This window comes from Kogia breviceps, chromosome 5 (genome assembly GCF_026419965.1).
Source record: "Kogia breviceps isolate mKogBre1 chromosome 5, mKogBre1 haplotype 1, whole genome shotgun sequence".
NCBI lineage: Eukaryota > Metazoa > Chordata > Mammalia > Artiodactyla > Physeteridae > Kogia > Kogia breviceps.
In genome coordinates, this window is record NC_081314.1 from 65,810,132 (window position 1) to 65,829,325 (window position 19,194).

At 40.3% G+C, this 19,194-nt stretch overlaps 1 protein-coding gene and 1 pseudogene across 10 annotated transcripts in view; one reads left to right on the forward strand and one right to left on the reverse strand.

The window, feature by feature from the left end:
* The first annotated feature begins 270 nt into the window (after positions 1 to 270).
* Positions 271 to 19,194, forward strand: part of ATP11B (ATPase phospholipid transporting 11B (putative)) — a 124,800-nt gene continuing 105,876 nt past the window's right edge. For 7 of the 10 annotated variants that reach the window (XR_010840693.1, XM_059064527.2, XM_067034094.1 and 4 more), the window contains exon 1: positions 283 to 624. Coding sequence is in view for 8 of the 10 variants with exons in the window: in XM_059064527.2 (XP_058920510.1) it covers positions 598 to 624 (27 nt within the window). In the remaining 2 variants the exon portion in view is untranslated. Of the gene's footprint in view, positions 625 to 764; positions 1,217 to 19,194 lie in introns of those variants that run through there. The other 3 variants (XM_059064521.2, XM_067034093.1, XM_067034097.1) reach the window with 3 other exon arrangements.
* Positions 11,139 to 13,365, reverse strand: LOC131757230 (U4/U6 small nuclear ribonucleoprotein Prp3 pseudogene; annotated as a pseudogene).

Consider the following 19,194-nt stretch of genomic DNA (forward strand, 5'->3'; position numbering starts at 1 on the left):
GCGTGTCGGGCTGCTGGGGGAACCAAAGAAGGCAGAGAACCAGAAGCAGACCCGCAACAGGAGGTAGGAATAGAGGAGTCGGCCAGGAGCTGCAGACTCGGTAGACAAACACACCCACGCGACTAAATCCTACCCCAGAAATGAGGGGAGGGGCCAGAGCCCAGACGCCGCGTTCGGAAGCCCAGCCCACCTCCACGCTCGCCGCGTTCCCCACCCACGCGGCTGGGCCTGGGCCCTCGGTCCGCGCAGCCAATTTCGTCACGTCCGGGGGCGGGCCGGGGCGCCGGGGGCTGGCCCGGGTGGGGCCCGGGGTGGGGTTGTGGCGGTACTGCGGGTGACAACGGTCAATAATGAAGGTGGCTGCGGCGCGGCAGCGGACTCAGCTGCGCCGGGCGGGGGCGGCGCCGGGACCGCGCTTGTAGGACCTCGGGGCCGGCGCGGCGAGATGGGGCCCCGGCGCGGGGAGTGAGGCGGGCGCGACGGCGAGCGGAACTTCAGCCGGAGGGGCTCTCCTGCTTCCCCCTCTGGCTCTTCGGCCTCCACCTGCAGCCCCTCGGCCCCCGCGTCCCGCGGGACCGGGACGGCGACGGCGGGGGCATGTGGCGCTGGGTCCGGCAGCAGCTGGTAGGTGCCTCCGCCCCTCACCTCCCGGACGCTCGCTCCTGCTCGGTCTCTCGGGCCCAGGTGGCGAGGAAGGGCCGGCGGCGCGGAGCCGCGAGGCCGGGGCGCGGGCTCCGGGCTAGGCCGCAGCGGAGGCGGGCGCGGGCCCGGGAGCCGGCAGAGCCCCGCGCAGCTCCGGCACGCGTCTCGCCGCCGAGCCCTGGCCGCCGAGGTCGGCGGCGGGTGGTGGCCGCTTCCTGCCCGCGCTTCTCGGTTACTCCCTCCTCCTCGGCGCACCTGGGCGGCTGCGATCAGAAGCGAGTACGGAGCGGGGTCGGCGACCTTCCTGAGGAACTCGGGCGAGGGCACGGAAAGAGAGTAGGTCTTGGGGAGAGAAAAGAGGCTTGTGTTTCCTGCCTCTAACAATTTGGTACTCGTTTGAGCCAAGGGGAGGGTGAGGACTTGTCTCCAGCTCGCTCTCCTCGCTGTTTTCGCGGTTGCGTTATCAAGGAGGAGGGTCACTTACCTAGTCTAACCGCTCTCAACGAAAGAAATTTTACCCAAGGCCTGGGAGAGGGAAAGAAAGAATATTCCAACACCCCGTCTAGTTTCGAAGGTAAGTACGGTAGTTATGGAGGACTTTTCCTTCTTACCGTCTCCTCGCCCTAACCCCAAGTGAAACTTTTCGAACGCGAACCTCCCTTTTTTCTGTTCTCCCGAGGCAGTTTGAACGAGACTGGTTTGGAATCAATGGTTAACTTTTTAGTTTTACTGGAACACCTGGAGAAAAAAAGGATCTTAGAAAAGGGTGATTTAAGGCATATAAAAAGCGCCACCTTTCTCAGAATTAATTCACAGAGAAAACTTTCTTGCCTGCTGGCAACTGCAGCCCGCAAAATACACTACTAAGGCAACGTGACAGTTAGGACTGAAATTGCTCCTGGCGGAAGAAGCTTAACCTTACCTCCATGATGAAGTCTGTTACTGTTTGCGGCTTAATTTCTAAATCGCATTAGTAATTAAATTCTGTTACAACTCGGTGTTTTCACTTACTAATTCAAAAGACCGGGAAGCAAAAACAGTTTTTGTGGCACTGTAAAGATTTTGTGGGACCAAAACATTGATACCTCTTTTTCCCTGCTCTGGAAGAACATTTTTTTTTTGTTATGACTAAAAAGTATGCTGTTTCAGAGCCAGACTTCTGTTAATTCATTTGGCAGTGGGCATCATTCTCAAAAAAAAAAAAAAATCTTATAAATAAAACTAGAACTGCCTGCCACTGCCTCAGACAAAGGCAGCTCTAGCTCTCTGTTAGCTCTCTATTTTTAGGTAATTGGGCATTCATATATCCCAGATATATATGCCTTATTAGGAAACCAAGCTAATGATGTCATTATAATACCAAATTGTTGTAACACTTTGGCTTCGTTGCAGTAAATGGCAGCTCGGTAACTTTACTCTAGAAGTTGATTATTACAGGTCTGAACTCATGCCTTTGATTTGCCCATCTTCATGTATAGAAGTCTTGTTTACCTGATGGTGTTTTTGTGTGCTAGTGGTTCTCTTAAAGTTTTTTCTAGTAGATATAAGATACCACTTCTCAGTGTTAGGTATTTTTGTTAACCTGAATAAAATTCTGATTGTATAACCGTTCTTATCTTCAAGACAGGCAATCTGGTAATGTTTTTTTAAAATGGCTTCAGCTGAACACAACTAAAAGGAAGGGCAGGGAGTTGTGTGGTTAATTTACAAGACAACTGCCTTACGGGGTGGTTAACAAGTTGAACAAGTTCGCTGTGCACAAAAAATGCTCTCTCTGACATTTGTCTCTCACTTCACTGGTTTTACTTTTTAAGTTATCAGTATGGAAGTACGGAAGTATGTAATCAGACCTGTGCCCATGTAGGACTTTGTTTCTCTGATTACGTTTGTACAGTCACTTAAATTATACATTAAGGATAGTGGATTCACAGAGTAATGAAAGTGTATTTTACTATCTCAGTCATAAACAGCCATTCTGGTTACTACAGCAGGAATTATTCAGTTCAAAGTCTAGTTTAAATTATACTTCCAGTTGCTCAATGAATTGAGTCTTTTAGCAGTAGGTTCACTTACGAAAATTCAGATAACTAGGACAGATTTGGAGAAATTAATAAGCAGATCACAAACACAGGTTTTTTTGAGTTATAAAAACACTTTATTCATTGTATGCGTCCCGATTTTAAACAATTTAAATTGTCTTGCCAAAAAAAAAACGTTTATTGTCATTTTGTACTGAAACAACTCATATGTTCTATTCTTCTCTAATTAAAAAAAGTTTGACTCCTTATTTCCGCAGACTATTTTCACTTCTTGACACAATGAGAAAAATTAGGAGGTTGTCAGAAAGGTGATGTTTTCCTTTGGGGAAGTAGACTGAAAAGATTGGACTATCCTTTTCTTTTTCTTTCTCTTTCGTTCATTCTTTCTTTTTGGGCTCATAATGCTAAAGTTATTTTACACTAAGAAAATTTTTTTATGATGTCTTACTGGTACAGTTGGTATTATTCTAGCATCACATGTGTGTTAACTCATTAGAGATGACAGCACCATGATTATAATAGTAGAAATGCCATTAGCTACTCACTGTATTCTCATATTTAGATTTTTGTGGTAGCCATTAACCACCTTGGCTATTAAAATTCTAATTAGGGCTTCCGTGGTGGTGCAATGGTTGAGAGTCCGCCTGCCGATGCAGGGGACACGGGTTCGTGCCCTAGTCCGGGAAGATTCCACATGCTGCGGAGTGGCTGGGCCCGTGAGCCATGACCGCTGATCCTGCACGTCCGGAGGCTGTGCTCCGCAACAGGAGAGGCCACAACAGTGAGAGGCCCACGTACCGAAGGAAAAAAAAAAAAAAATTCTAATTAATTAAAAATCCATGTGGCTATTAGCTACTATATTGGACAGTTCAGAGTAGGATGTATTCATTAGCACAGAAAATTATTGTACAGCACTACTTTAGACAAATGAAAGTCTTTGTCAGTTCATATTTTAGTTAACATGTAATATTTCTTTACAGGGCAATGTAGTGCTGTGTTTTTAAAGCAATTACTGTGTGCAGACATAATAAGCTAAACACTGGGGACACAAATGTAGGTCACTGAGGGCCTTATTCATCTCTGTATGCTCATTGTCTCACACAGTACTTGACATAAGAGTAGACACTGGGTACATGTTTGCTGAATAAATGAAATAGGTGAGAAAATAAAGAATGAATCCATAGTGTTGCTTCTGTGTTTAGAGATCAAGTGACAAAATTCAAAGATTGACCAGTCCATAAGAAAGCTAGAAAATTACTATAATTTTTAAAAACACAACTTAATGTTGTCATACTAGGATACAGTTTATTAAATTGTTCCATAAATGTAGTCCCTTCAGGTTTGTATCCTCAATGGTGGAAGGAGGCTAGTAAGATTGTCTTCTGATTCACTGAGAAAAATGGGAAGCTCTTAACCTAAACTCTCAAGCCATTCGCATTCACCAAACTTGTTTATATCTTAATTCTAACCTTTCCACTTGTCACAGAGGAAGGTGCGACGGTCCTCTTTTCCGAACTAACCAGTCCACTCGTGCTCTTTCATCCTGCTGTCCGCACTCCATATCCATTATCTATATAGTATGTTTACTCTTTTTCTTTAAGCTGTGAACATGTTCAAGCCTCCCTCTACTAATTTACTTTGCCCTGTACCTGTGTCAAATTCTTTTCAGTTTTCTAAAAAAATAGGTCTATTCTGCATAATTATGCTGTTCAAGACCCTTGAAATGTGGCTAGTTCAAATTGAAATATGCTTAAGTATAAAATACACCTAGGGTTTGAAAAATGGTATAAAAAAAGAACGTAAAAATCTCAATTTTTATATTATTACATGTTGAAATAATATTCTGGATTTATTCAGTAAAGTAAAATATTGCAATTAATTTTGCTAGTTTCTTTTTACCTTTTTAAAAATGGTTACTAGAAATTTTAAAATTACATATGTGGCTTGCATTTGTGGCTCATGTTATATTTCTGTTAGTGCTGCTGTGAAAGTGAGCTTGTGTTTCTTTATGGCACGTTATATAAGTCTAGGTAGCTCACACACTAGACTAAATATCTTAGGATGGGCCATATTTTGTTCATCTTTATAGCCCTTGCACTCAAGACGGCAGCTGGCCCATATTGTAGGTACTCACCCACCAAATGTTGGTTGACTAAGTGAATGAATATCAGATTTATTTCAGCATCAATTTGGAAGTACCTGTGTTCTTTGCCCTTTTCTCAAGGAATGAATGAGGAGGAGTAGGTCAGGGAAACACAGGCCTACGGCGGTATCATTTTGGTGTGACTTAGTAAATTTTAACCTCAAAAATGTTTAAGATCCAAGATCTTAGAGTATTTGCTTATTTTATCTCTATATTCAGACTTATATTCTCAGATACCCAATTTTTCATTTGGTTAGAGAGGTCAAGCATTAGTGGAATCCCAATCATCCTAACAGCACTGAAGTAGGGACCTTGTCCAGATACCCGAAGAACCTTGTGATTGCCACTATCATCACTAAATATCCCTTCTATCCCTGCAGTCTGTTTTCAACATAGCAGCCAGAATGATCTTATTAAAACACAGGTTAGGTCATGTAATTCCTGTGTTTAAAACCGTCTGAGGACTTGCCTTCTTGCTCAGAGTAAAAGCCAAAGTCTCTGCTAGATCTGTACCTACCTGCCTCCCCAAACCACTTTTCATCTCCCATCCTTTTTTAAAAAAATTTTTATATATTTATTTATTTATTTTTGGCTGCGTTGGGTCTTCGTTGCTGTATGCAGGCTTCTCATTGTGGCAGCTTCTTGTTACGGAGCACAGGCTATAGGCGCGAGGGCTTCAGTAGTTGTGGCGTGCGGGCTCAGTAGTTGTGGCTCGCAGGCTCTAGAGCACAGGCTTAGTAGTTGTGGCGCACACAGGCTTACTTGGCTCCTTGGCATGTGGGATGGATCTTCCCTGGACCAGGGATCGAACTTGTGTTCCCTGCATTGGCAGGCGGATTCTTAACCACTGCGCCACCAGGGAAGTCCTCCCATCATTCTTCACTCACTTTGCTTTATCCACACAGATCTTGCTATTCATCAGAAGTGCCAGGCGTACTTCAGTCTTAGGATTTTTGCCTTGTCCGTTACCTCTGCCTGCAGTGTTCTTCCCCTAGGTATCTGCTGGCTCCTTTACTCCCTTCAAATCTTTATTCAGATGTTACCTTATCAGTGAGGCCTTTTCTGGCCATTCAGTATAAAATTGTAAATCCCCACCCCCATACTTCCCTATCCCCCTTCACTGCTTTTTTTATTTCTCTTAGCACTTATCACTATTTAACATGCTCTGTACTCTACTTATTTGTCTCATTTATATCATGAAAGCAAGGATTTTTGTCTATTTTGTTTTAGTTCTCCATGTAACAAAAGCTGTTTCTCAACTCTGCATCTACTTTTAGGTAACACTATTTCTTTCTCATTTATTCATTCACTCAAACATTTTCTGAACATACACCTGTGATAGCATATTACTAGGCTCTGGAACTACAAATGAAGCAACCCCAGCCCTAGCCATTCTTCGAGGACTAATGGATATTTGAATTGCTGTCAGTTTTTTTCCTATTTAAAAAAATGTTGCGGTGATCATTTTTGTTTATGTGTGGTTTTTTTAAATTGGAATACCTAGAAGTGCAATTGCTGGGTCATGGGATGTGCACATTATGACTGTTACTAGATATTGCCAGATTATTTTCTAAAACATGGGAGTTCCCCTTTTCCTACATCTTGGTCAACACTTTGTACTGTCAGACATGAAAAACCTACCAATCTGATGAGTGTGAGAGGTATATCATTTTGCCCTAATTTGCATTTTGCTGATTGCTAGTGAGATTCAGGTGTCCTGTGTTTCACTCATATGAATAGATTACCCACTTTTCTTTTTATTTTATTGGAGTATGATTGCTTTACAATGTTGTGTTAGCCTCCACTGATTACCCATTTTTCTGTTGGGTGGTGTGTCTTTTCCTTATTAGTTTCTTCTGTAGTCTGGATGCCAATTCTTTGTTGTATATGTTGTAAATATCTTCTTTTAGCCTGCCCCTTGTATTTAACTTTGTTGATGGTGTCTTTTTGATGTTTTAAATTTATTTGTAGGTAAATTTATGAGGTGAATGATTTCTACTTTTTATTACTTGTTTAGGAATTCCTTTTCTACACCAGGGTCATAAAGCTGTTTTTCTAGTGTTTTCTTCAAGTTGTCTAAAAACTTAGTTTTACAACATCTAGGTCTTTAATATACCTGGAATTTATTTTTGTGTATGGAATAAAGTAGGGAATTTGTTTTCTCCCACGTAAGAAGTTATTTGTCCCAATGCCGTTATTCTTTACGTGGGCCTCTCTCTGTTGTGGCCTCTCCCGTTGCGGAGCACAGGCTCCGGACGCGCAGGCTCAGCGGCCATGGATCACGGGCCCAGCCGCTCGGCGGCACGTGGGATCTTCCCGGACCGGGGCACGAACCCGTGTCCCCTGCATCGGCAGGGGGACTCTCAACCACTGCGCCACCAGGGAAGCCCCCAGTGCCGTTCTTGAATGAGCCATCTTTTCCCCACTAACCAGTGTTGTTTGCCTTCTCTGTCATATACCATCATTCTCTTTGTTTTGTGTTCTGTTTCTAGGTTCTCTATTCAGTTTCATTCATGTATTGATCTGTTGGTGCACCAGTAAGGCACTGTCTTAATTATAGTGTTTTATGAGAAATCTTGATATCTGGCCAGGCAGAACCCCCAATCCTTTTTTTCCCCCCAGAATTGCTTGGGATCTTTACTCTTCCATATGCTACTTTTTATAATCAGTTTGTCTAATTCTGTGGAAATCTTTCTAGGATTTTGATTTGCTTTGCATTGAATTCGTTAAGTTTCTATTCATATTTTTTCCCTTTGATCATGTAGAAGCTATGGATTGTATTTTTATCCTTTTTTTTCCTAGCTGTGCCTATATATTGAGCATCTCTATCCACCTACAAATAATATAGGGATTTAGAAGATGTTGACCTCAGTATTCCCTCTCACCTTCCACATTACTGTTACATAATAGTTTAGCTCTTTTTTTTTTCTTTTACCAGCTTTCTTGAGATATAACTCACATACCTTACAATTTACTCATTAAAGTGCGTGGTCCAGTTTTTCAGCATGTGCATAGAGTTGTGCAGCCACGGTGATGTTTGGACATTTTCATACGCCCTGAAGGAGACTCCCTACCCACTAACTCTCATTCTCCATTCCCCCAAGCCACTAGCCCCCAGCCATAATCAATCACTAATCTACTTTCTGTGTCTGTAGATTTGCCTCCTCTAGACATTTCAGGTAAATGGCATCATACACTATGTGGTATTTTGTCACAGTCTTCTTTTCACCTAGCATAATGTTTTCAAGGTTCATCTGTGTTGTTGCATATATCAGTACTTCATTTCCTCTTAATGTCAAATAATATTCCACTGTACAGATGTACCACATTTTGTGTATTCATTCATCAATTAATGGACATTTAGTTTGTTACTGCCTTTTGGCTATCAGAAATAATGATTCTTTGACCATTCATGTGCAGTTTGTGGATGTATATTTTCATTTCTCTTGGGTAAATGCCTAAGGAGTGGAAATTACTGGGTCATATGGTACCTCTCTTTTTTGAGGAATTGCCAAACTGTTTTCCAAAGTAACTGCACCGTTTTACATTCCCACCAGCAATGTGTGAGGGTTCCAGTGTCTTCATGTCCATGCCAACACTTGTTTTTGCCTTTCTGATTGTAGTCATGGTCGTGAGTATAAATAGTAACTCATGGTTGTGATTTATATTTCCCTAATGACTGATGGTTTCAAACAGCTTTTCATGTCCCTGTTAACCAGTTTTTTGGTTTGTTTGTATTTTATGGGTTTGTTTGTTTTTTGGTGAAATGCTTACTCAGATCTTTTTGCCCGTATTTAAGTTGTCTTTTTTTTTTTTTAGTTGTAAGAGTTCTTTATGTGTTCTGGATACAAGACCCTTATCAGATATGTGATTTGCAAATATTTTCTTCCATAATGTGTGTTGTAGTTCTACTTCTCTTTAAACTCAAAACGTTCTCTTAACTTTTTAACTGTTATTCATTTTGATTGATTACAGTGATTTTTTTTTTTTTACTCACCACTATTTCTTGAATACCATCTCTTCCCTCTGTATTTACTTTTATTCTTGCTGAAATATACATCCTTTAGTTATTTTTAAGCAAGGTTTCATGCATGGTAAACTTTTTTCATGTCTTAAAATGTCTTTATTTCACAATTATTATTGAATACTAATTTAAGTAGATTCAGAATTCTAGATTAACAGTTACTTTTACTCAACATATTGAAGATGCTACTTATTCTGTTGCTTTCGGACATTTATTGCTGTTGTAAAATATGCTTTTAATCTAATTGTCATTACTTTGCTGATACTCTCTTAAACGTTGATTTTAAGATTGTTTCTTTGTCCTAGATATTTTGCAGTTTTTACTCTGCTCTATTCATCATGTTGTTTCATATGATTTTTGTTTTTCCTGCTCTACACTTGCGTGTATTTTCAATCTGAAAGCTGTCATTTCTACAGTTCAGAAAAGTTTACAGTCTTTTTTTTCCCTTTAAATATTGCTTCTCAGGCTGGCTTTAATTTTCTCATTCTCAAACTCTTGCTTGTTATTAATCTGTGCTCTGGCTCTTAACTTCTTCTTCATATTTCTTGTCTATTTTCTCTGTGCTGCTTTCAGTGTGGATTCCTTAGTTCTAGCTTCTAGTCATCAGTTCTCTCCATATCCAATCTAGAGTTCATCCTTGTCTTCTGAATTTTTAATTTAAATGACTTTTTTTTCCAGAATTTATTATTGGACCTCTTACATTTCTGTCTGTTCTTGATGCATATTGGCCGATTTGTCCTGTAATATTTTGTTCTTTTTTAAAAAATACATATTATTCTGTTACCTCTTTGGAGGTTTTATACATGTTTAAAAGTACACAGCTTTTTTCAACCTCCTTTCAGTTGAATCTGACTCTAGGACCCTGGTACAAAAGGGGATTGAACTTCAGACTGCCTATTTCCAGACCCAGAGTCCCAAAGGCTCAGCCCCTGATTACAGAAATGATTATCTTACTTTAAGCCTAGCTAAGTCGTCTTAATTAAAGAAAAAAAATTTTTTATCTGTCTTTGTTTTTGTGAAGTAAAAGGAGGAGTTCAAAGTATGTACTTTTCCAAGGTCAGTAACTTATTAGTGCCAGAGGCAAGACTTAACCCAGGGAGTTTTGCAGAGAGTTTAGTTAGCAGTGTGGAAGAGAATTAGCAGTAGCAGCAGTTTTCCCTATATATCTCTTTCCTAATCCTGCCATTTTAAATCTACCCAAGAGTAAGGCAAGAAGAATGAGTTAGGGAAAGAAATTTAGGCAGCAGTGGTACTCTGGAGATGGAGGTGACAGGTTTGTAGAGGAAACGGAGAGAAGTGATCGAGAGTTCCTGTAGTTAGTCAGCGATGGCCATTTTCAAGTTGACATAATATTTTAGGTACCAGAAAAAGCTAGGCCTTCCTTATACCTTAATATATATCTCCTCTTGAATATAATATCTAATATCAAATGCAATACATTTAAACTGATTTGAACAGCATGGCAAATTTTTGAAAGATTTTCAGGTTTTTTTTCTTTTTCCTGTACGCGGGCCTCTCACTGTTGTGGCCCCTCCCATGTGGAGCACAGGCTCAGGACGCGCAGGCTCAGCGGCCATGGCTCACGGGCCGAGCCGCTGCGCGGCATGTGGGATCTTCCCGAACCGGGGCACGAACTCGTGTCCCCTGCATCGGCAGGCGGACTCTCAACCACTGCGCCACCAGGGAAGACCCAGATTTTCCGTTTTAAATTTATTTTTTCATCTTAAACTTTAGAAACCACAAACTATTTTGAAGTTTGAGAAGTTTGTGATGTTGAAATAGAAATTGGAAATGCTGAAGAGTTAAGATAGTTGTCTTTTAAAAAATAAAATTTTTTTTTTTAATTTTTAAATTTAAAGCAGGGGCTTTCTCTAGTTGCAGCGAGCCGGGGCTACTCTTTGTTGTGGTGCGTGGGCTTCTCATTGTGGTGGCTTCTCTCTCGTTGCGGAGCACAGGCTCTAGGCGTGGAGGCTTCAGTAGTTGTGGCACGCGGCCATTAGGGCACACAGGCTTCAGTAGTTGTGGTGTGCGGGCTGAGTAGTTGTGGCTCGCGGGCTCTAGAGCACAGGCTCAGTAGTTGTGGTGCACGGGTTTAGCTGCTCTTGGACCAGGGCTCGAACCCGCGTCCCCTGCATTGGCGGGCGGATTCTCAACCACTGAGCCACCAGGGAAGTTCCTAGTTGTCCATTTTTATTAATAACTTTTTTTTTAAAGTAACTCTTTAATCATACTCACATAAGGGGAATAAAGGGCAGCACCAGGCTGTCTGGGGAAGGAAGCAAGGTGTTCTCCCTTTGTCCCAATGTCAGCTTGGCACAGTTCTGAGATCACACACACAAGTAGGGCTGGGTTTGGAAGTAGAATAAGGGAGAGGACTGAAGAGACAAAGGCAGGAAGGGAGAGGCAAGGGCTTGCGGTAGTCTCAGTCGGTGGACTCCAACACAGATTCACTCAGCGCAAGGTCCCAGTAGTGCTCAGCCCCATGCTTTCTGAAATGCTCCTGAGCCATGTTCTCTGTAGGGCACCGTTTGAACTTCATCTCCCCAAAGCTCCGGTCTTTGGCTGTACCCTCCCAGACTAGTACACATTTGTTGGTTTTCTTCACAACTACCTCATCAGATTCCTCATCATCATCTCCCTTTGTGTTAGATGTCTGTTCAGCCCACTTTATCCGATGCAGCATAAGACGCTTAAATTTCTTCTGGGCCTTGGGGCCCCCTTCCACTACTACCACGTTGACATCCTTTTGCAGTACCACCACCCCTGTCAGGTACAGCTGCCCAGCATTGGCCTCAATCTTGAACTTCTTGTCTGGGTTGCTCAAATTTCGAACTCTGTAAACAAATAAGTGTACCCCCTGTGAAATGTCTTCTTTAAGCTTTTTAATTTTCTTGACCTTTCTCTGTTATGCTGTTAAGTTTTCGGGCAGCGTTGGCCTCTTCATGTGCTTTCTGTCTTTTTGCCATCTGAGCTCTGACATGGGCTTCTACCTTCGTGGGGTCTCGAACAGCTTCTGTTCCTAATACTCACATCAAATTTGAAATTCTCACTTTGGGTTCTGGAGGAGGCATCAGGCCTAGCCTGACTTTCTCTTGTAGCTCCTTCTGTGCTTCCCTCGTTTGCCTTTGAAGTTTCTTCTGTTCCTTCTTGGTCAGATATACCCCCAGAGTAGCTGGTGTGTCATTGTCCACTAGAGGGTTGAGCTGGGCTGGATGTTCAGCAACATTTGTGATTCCAAAATAATCTTCTCTCTTGGGATTTTCCTCTGTAAGGTGAAAGCCATTGGGGATGATATAAGAGTCCCACCACTCAATTTCAGGGATATCACCTTCCTTCAACTCCTTCTTAGGAGCAATGAGGGCCAGCCTAGTTAAAGTATGAATGCCTGTTTTTCGAGCTGCCTGTGAGATCTCTGCCTGCAGCTTCTCCAGTTGAGCCTTTGTCTGTAATCGCTGGGCAATCTTTTCAAATTTGCCCTTGTCGTGGAATTTAAAAGTGCGTCTCTGGTGCTGGGAAGGGGCAATTGAGACTCGGGGGTCAAAAAAGGTATTAAACTCCATGTCTTCTGTTGGCTTTTCTTTAGCTGTTGCTTGAATTGTTCCCTCTTCACAACCCGAATATTGGCCTTCAGAGTAGGCATATGGTGTGTCAGCTCAATTTCCTTGCCGGTTGTATCTGCAGTTCGACCTTGTTCATCAAGAATCAGTGGTGTAGGTTTAGTTTGATCTTTTAACTCCACCTTCGGGGGAGCATGCCCATAGCATGGAGATTGGCCAGGCCCACCATGTTGGCATTGCCGATGAGCCCTGGCTTCAGTGCCAGCTGGGTTTGGATGCGGGCTTGTAGTTCAGCTGCTTTCCTTGCCTTCTCAATGGCATCATTCATGAAAGTGGCAGTCTGGGAGGGCTGAAGAGTGTTGGCAATTGGAAGTCGCTCTGGTTGGGAGGAAGAAGGAGTCTGGCTGAGGCTTAGGGGGGCTAATGAAACTTAGTTGTTTTTTCCTTTCCTCGATTTGCCATGTTGCTGCCTCCATCATCTGTTTGATCTGGAGCTAAGTCAGCATGCCAGGACGCTCTGAGGGAGGCCCAGGGATTACTTCTGGCTCCTCTTCCGCCTCCTCAAAACGGGGTATCCGTCGCTTTTTTACTCCTGATGATTCCTTGGATATCTCAGAGTCATCACCAAACACTTCCTTTAGCTCTTGTTTTCTGCTCCTGTCACTGCTGGACTTGGAATGCCTAGAGCTTCGGCCTTCCTCCACAGCCTCAAACAGTTTGTCCACAAATCGGAGAGTAGAATCATCAAGAAAAGGTTTCAGATGGTCAGCTGCCTTCTTCTTGTTCATGCCCTTCCCCACATAGTTCAGTGCTGCTGTGACCACAGTGGGCTCTGAGAAACCCAGCACCCTCTTCACTGTCTTCTCTATCCATGGTTTCAGCTCATCCAGCTCCCTCTTAAACAGTGCCATTCTTCAGGAAAAGGAAGATAGCTCAAAGTAGGATTCAATACTGCACCTCACTAACTTCAGCCCCTGAGAGGAACCCCGAACGTTACACCGGAACCGGAAACCTTCTGACCCTATTAATAACTTTTATTACATCTGTAATGAAATTATGCCGTACTTTATTCTTTGTATTTAAAAATTATGTTATTTAACTCTTTATTCAGAAGAATGTACTTGATAATTTTCTGTAGAAAAAAACGAGTCATCTAATGACTTACTGCTATGTCAGTCAAAATTTTACTCATTTTACTTGATATTTGTTTCACTTTTTGTGCATATTAAAAGGCCTTTTGGGCTTCCCTGGTGGCGCAGTGGTTGAGAGTCCACCTGCCAATGCAGGGGACACGGGCTCGTGCCCCGGTCCGGGAAGATCCCACATGCCGCGGAGCGGCTGGGCCCGTGAGCCATGGCCGCTGAGCCTGCGCGTCCGGAACCTGTGCTCCGCAACGGGAAAGGCCACAACAGTGAGAGGCCCGCGTATCACAAAAAAAAACCAAAAACCGAAAAACAAAAGGCCTTTTTTTTTTTTTAATGAAGTTTTATTCAGGCCCTTACTTCTCATTTTGGTATTTCCACAGTACCAAGCGTATTACCTAGCAAGTAGTCAATGCTCACAGTATTTATAATGATTTTTTAAATTAAATTATAGGGTAAGTTAACAAATGAAATAGTAAGTGGCTTGATATTTCATAATGGTCGAATATTTTTACTTAAATTGGTGCAGTGCCTAGCATAGTATCAAGCACATGTTCCTCCATAAATACTTGTGTTACATATTGGTCTCTTAAGATTTTGCTTTGAAGAGTCTTTTGCAATGAGTGCAATTGACAGATAAAGCTTGAGTAGTATATAAGTCACTTCAAGTCTTAATCACATTTTACCTAGGAAATTGTTTCTTCACTACTGCATTTTATGAGCTACAAAATGAATATAGATATCCTTCCTTACCTCACTTCTCCACTATGCTCTTTAATATATTAGTTCAGAAAACAATGTGAGGATGGGCTTGGTTTTTTGTTTTTTGTTTTTTACTACAGAAAGGTAGGGAGGTAGTTCTCTAGCCCTGTCTTTTCCTATTGAAAGTTTTTTAAAATTTATTTAATTTATTATTTATTTTTGGCTGTGTTAGGTCTTTGTTGCTGCACACAGGCTTTCTCTAGTTGCAGCGAGCGGGGAACACTCTTTGTTGAGGTCCGCAGGCTTCTCATTGAGGTGGCCTCTCGTTGCGGAGCACAGGCTCTAGGAGCGTGGGCTTCAGTAGTTGTGGCTCACAGGCTCAGTAATTGTGGCTTGCGGCCTCTAGAGCTCAGGCTCAGTAGTTGTGGCACATGGGCTTAGCTGCTCCACAGCATGTGGTATCTTCCTGGACCAGGGCTCGAACCCCTGTCCCCTGCATTGGCAGGCAGACTGTCAACCACTGCACCTCCAGGGAAGTCCCTCCTATTGAAATTTAAATACTGTGGAGGAACTGGCCTCTAACTTAGATGTGCAGACCTTCAGACTTTGTGCGTCCAACTCCTATGCAACATTAAAGGGAATTGATGCAGTGCTTACCTGTGAGTATTGATCAACCTTTTTTCCATTGTATATTTGCAGAATTTAAAAAAAAGAAAGAAACACAGGAATTTATTATGAGACAGGAAAAGTCAAAATTCTTAAATAATCAGAGATGCTTTTATCAATCTTTATATAGTCTCTTAGACCATAAGCTCCCTAATAAATGATGTTGCCTGTAGATGAAGATAAAGTTTTCAGTGGTCTATGGCAAAATGATAAAAGCAAGGTCAATGTAACACACACGTGTGTGTGTGTGTGTGTGTGTTTCTTTGCTTAAACTTATATATGTCCTTGTTTTTGAGGACTTTTTAACTTCTAAAAAAATTAAATTTTTATTTTAAAATAATTTAGATTTTCAGAAAGGTTGCAAAAATAATAGAGAATTCCTATACATTCTTCTCATCCACTTTCTCTTATTGTTAACATATTACTGTGCTACATTTGTTACACTAATAAACCAATATTAATACATAATTATCAATTAAACCCTGTACTTTATTTCATATTTGTATATATTGCAAAATGATCACCACAGTCTTGTTAATATCCATCACCACCCAGTGTTACAGAATGTTTTTCCCTGTGATGAGAACTTTTTAAGATGTACACTCTTAGCAATTTTCACATATACAATACAGTATTATTAACTATAATTACCAGGCTGTACATTACATCCTATATCTTATTTATTTTATAACTAGAAGTTTGTACCTTTTGACTCCCGTCACCCATTTCACCCACTCCCCAACCCCACCTCTGGCAACCACCAGTCTGTTCTCCATTATTTCTGTATCTAAGAGCTTGGAGGTTTTTTTAGATTCCACATATAAGTGAGATCATGCAGTATTTGTCTTTTCTCTGTCTGACTTATTTCACTTAGCATAACGCCCTCAAAGCCCATCCATGCTGCAGCAGATGGCAAGATTTCATTCTTTTTGATGACTGAATAATATTTTATTATATATATATTTATATATCTATGTGTGTGTATATATATATATATGTGTATATATATATATATATATATATATATATATATATATATATATACACACCACATTTTCTTTATCCACTCATTTGCTGATAGACATTCAGTTTTTTCCCATACCTTGGCTATTGTAAATAATGCCACAGTGAACATGGAGTGCATATATCTTTCAAATTAGTGTTTTTCATTTTCTTCAGATAAATACCCAGAAGTGGAATTGCTGGATCATGTGGTAGTTCTATTTTTAATTTTTTGAGGAACCTCTGAACTGTTTTCCATAGTGGTTGTACCAGTTTACATCCTCACCAACACTTGTTACTTCTTGTCTTTTTGATAATAGCCATTCTAACAGGTGTGAAGTAATATCTCATTGTGGATTTCACTAGTATTCTTTTTCTGGTTCAAAATCTCATCTGGGATAACACATTACATTTAGTCTTCATGTGTTCTTAGGCTCCACTGGGCTGTGATAGTTTCTCAGACTTTCGAGAAGAACTAAGTCTTAGGTTGTCCTTACTTTCTTTTTTATTAATATTCTTGCTTAGAAGAATTAGAAGTTGGCAAATTTATGTTAGTTTTCCAGTTAAAATTTTTTTTTACTGTTCTGTGAAATCCAAAACTCTGTGAACCATTGCCTTTGGTTACCAGAAATCAGTGTGATGACCATTAATAATTAGTGTCTCCAAGTTTCCTAATTATGTTTTTTTGTTGTAATAAAAGAAATATCTATTAGTAATTTTTTAAAAAAGTGAATGTGAAGTTTAGAGTTAATTGAATCTTATAGGGAAGAATTGGTGATCTGATTTGTGGCGACAGTCAGTTTCCATTAGATGTGAGTGTATACAAAAAGCCATAGGAAGATATGAAGTCTGTAAACACTGAGTAACTGAACTTAGTTACTTAGTTGATGACTGTATCAACTCATCATAAAGGTATTTCTTAAAATTACCAAAGTAGAAAATGTAATAGTATATGATTTCAGCTTTCTTTATTTTTCATGTTCAAATTTTTAAATTCTATTTCAAATTAGAGATCCTGTCCTTTTCCACAGTTAGTGCTTTATACCTTGGCTCTTGATTGTTTTCTCTTCTTTTTCCTTGATCCTTCAGTGATTTTTTCCTTCCCGTAACTTTTTCTTCCTCTTTACCAGATTCTTCATTTCAGACATAAAAATAAGCTTATGATTTGCTTTTACTAAAAATGTTGCACTTGATCTAGCTTTTCAGTTGTTAACTGCTATCCACACTTCCCCACCCTCCTCTCCATCCCATCATTAATCCACTGTAGCCCTTTTAACTGTAGTCAGACTGCATTGGCAGAAGCCACTGATGATTTACGAATTGTTAAATTCAGTTGTCTTTTTTTCATTTCTTATCTTTCTTTGCAGCATATGAAATAATTCCTTTTTTGCAACTTCTTCCCAGGTTTCTGCCATACTACCCTTCTTGTTTTTCTTCTGCTCTGATGATCTTTTTTCCTTTTTGCTTATACCTTTTCTCCCACATGTATCTTAAATGATAGCCCTCAGAATTCCATCTCCTACCCTTATTCTCTTCTTCCTCTGTACTCTCTTAACAGGCAGTCTCATACATATCTTTGACGATAACCACCATCATTATGCTTTCTAGCTTCCAATCTCAAGTCCAACCCTCTCTCCTAAACTCTACATAAAGTTGCTTAGTAGATATCCATGCTGGGCATAACACATTCAAACCAGAAAATAATTCTAGTTTGATCTTAAATATGTGAGAGGAAATAGGAAATTAGGTGATATCTAAGTAATAAATTGTAGGGCCTAAAACACTAAGGTTTCATCAGCTCCAAGTGGGCAAGGACTAAGTCACGTATTCCTTTTTATCATCAGTGATCCTTAGTGCATTGAAAAGCACCTAGTTAAGTACTCAGTAAATACTCTTTGATTGGTTGTTAATGACATGCTGGAAAATACCAAAAGGCAAGAATTTGCAGATCAGCAGTAGAATTTTAATAGTCATTATACAGGGTAAATGAATTGTTTGCCAAAAGAACTGAAAATATGCGAACATATTCTTTTGTGTTTTCTTAAAAATACATTTTCAGAATTATGTCAGTTTGACCCAGTGTTGCTGAATAATCATTTCCATGCTTAAAATTTAATTTTCAAATTTTCATAGCAACAGTTTAGGATTTGCTAAGTTCTTTTTTTTAAATCTTATGTAGACATGTTTTACTTTCTTCTGAAGCATGTTTCTCGGGTTCCCAGCATATAAAATTATTAAAACAATTGTGTATCTTCCACCTTACTTTTTTTCTACCTTTTGTTTTAGTTCTTGTCTTAACTAAATAGGATTCACTCATTGTCTCTATTCTCTGACTTCAATATATTTTTATGTTGTTATTGTTTAGCATTTTTCTCTGTAACACCTAAGCCTGTTAAAATATGTACTTGGAAATATTTGTTGTAGTTTCCTGGTTTGAATACTGATATTCTGCTCATGGTATAAGCAGCAGCTTCTAACTTGAGGGGATTCTATTGTAAATCCAAGATAATACTTGTAATATTGGTTAGATTTTGGCCGTAAAAGTACATAGTTTTCAATCCTTTTGGGCCCAGTGTCCCCTATTTCTAACAGATATTTCATAAATGTTCTTTCCACTTTTATCTTGAAATAAAATTTAAATATATAACCTGCTACATATATAACTTGATTTTTTTTAAAAAAATCAACATTATAACCCTAGTTATGAAGGAAACTAGTATGAAGGAAAAATAAATACATTTATATTAAATAATATCTGTTTCAGTATGTAGGTACTCAATCGTAACTACACTAAAGGTAGTGAATAATCAAATGCTGTAATCAGTGTGACTTCATGGCTACTAGTGCAGACTGCTTAAAGTGTAGTGTATTGGTGACTCATATACAAGTGACACTTCCATTGGTGACGCAGTTTTCTGAAACAGTGAACACTCTGGGAAGTTCTGACAAAATGTTATCTTCCTTCATTTTACATGGTAGTTGCATTGCTGAAAAATTCACAAATCCATGCAAAGCATTTTGTGTTTGTTTTTAAAGAGGAGGTTCATATTTTTCTAAAGAGATTTTTACGAATGTGAGTATCAGGCAGGGCATTTGAAAGTTGCGGGTTCACAGGACATTTCCTTGTTGTCAGGACTCTGCAGTTCATTGAAGAATGTCTAATATCTCTGTCCCACCCATTCACCCACCTACTAAATGCCACTAGACACCCCCACCCATCAAATCATTGTGAAAATCAGTACCAACCTCATTTCTGAAAATGGTTTCTAGAAGTCTT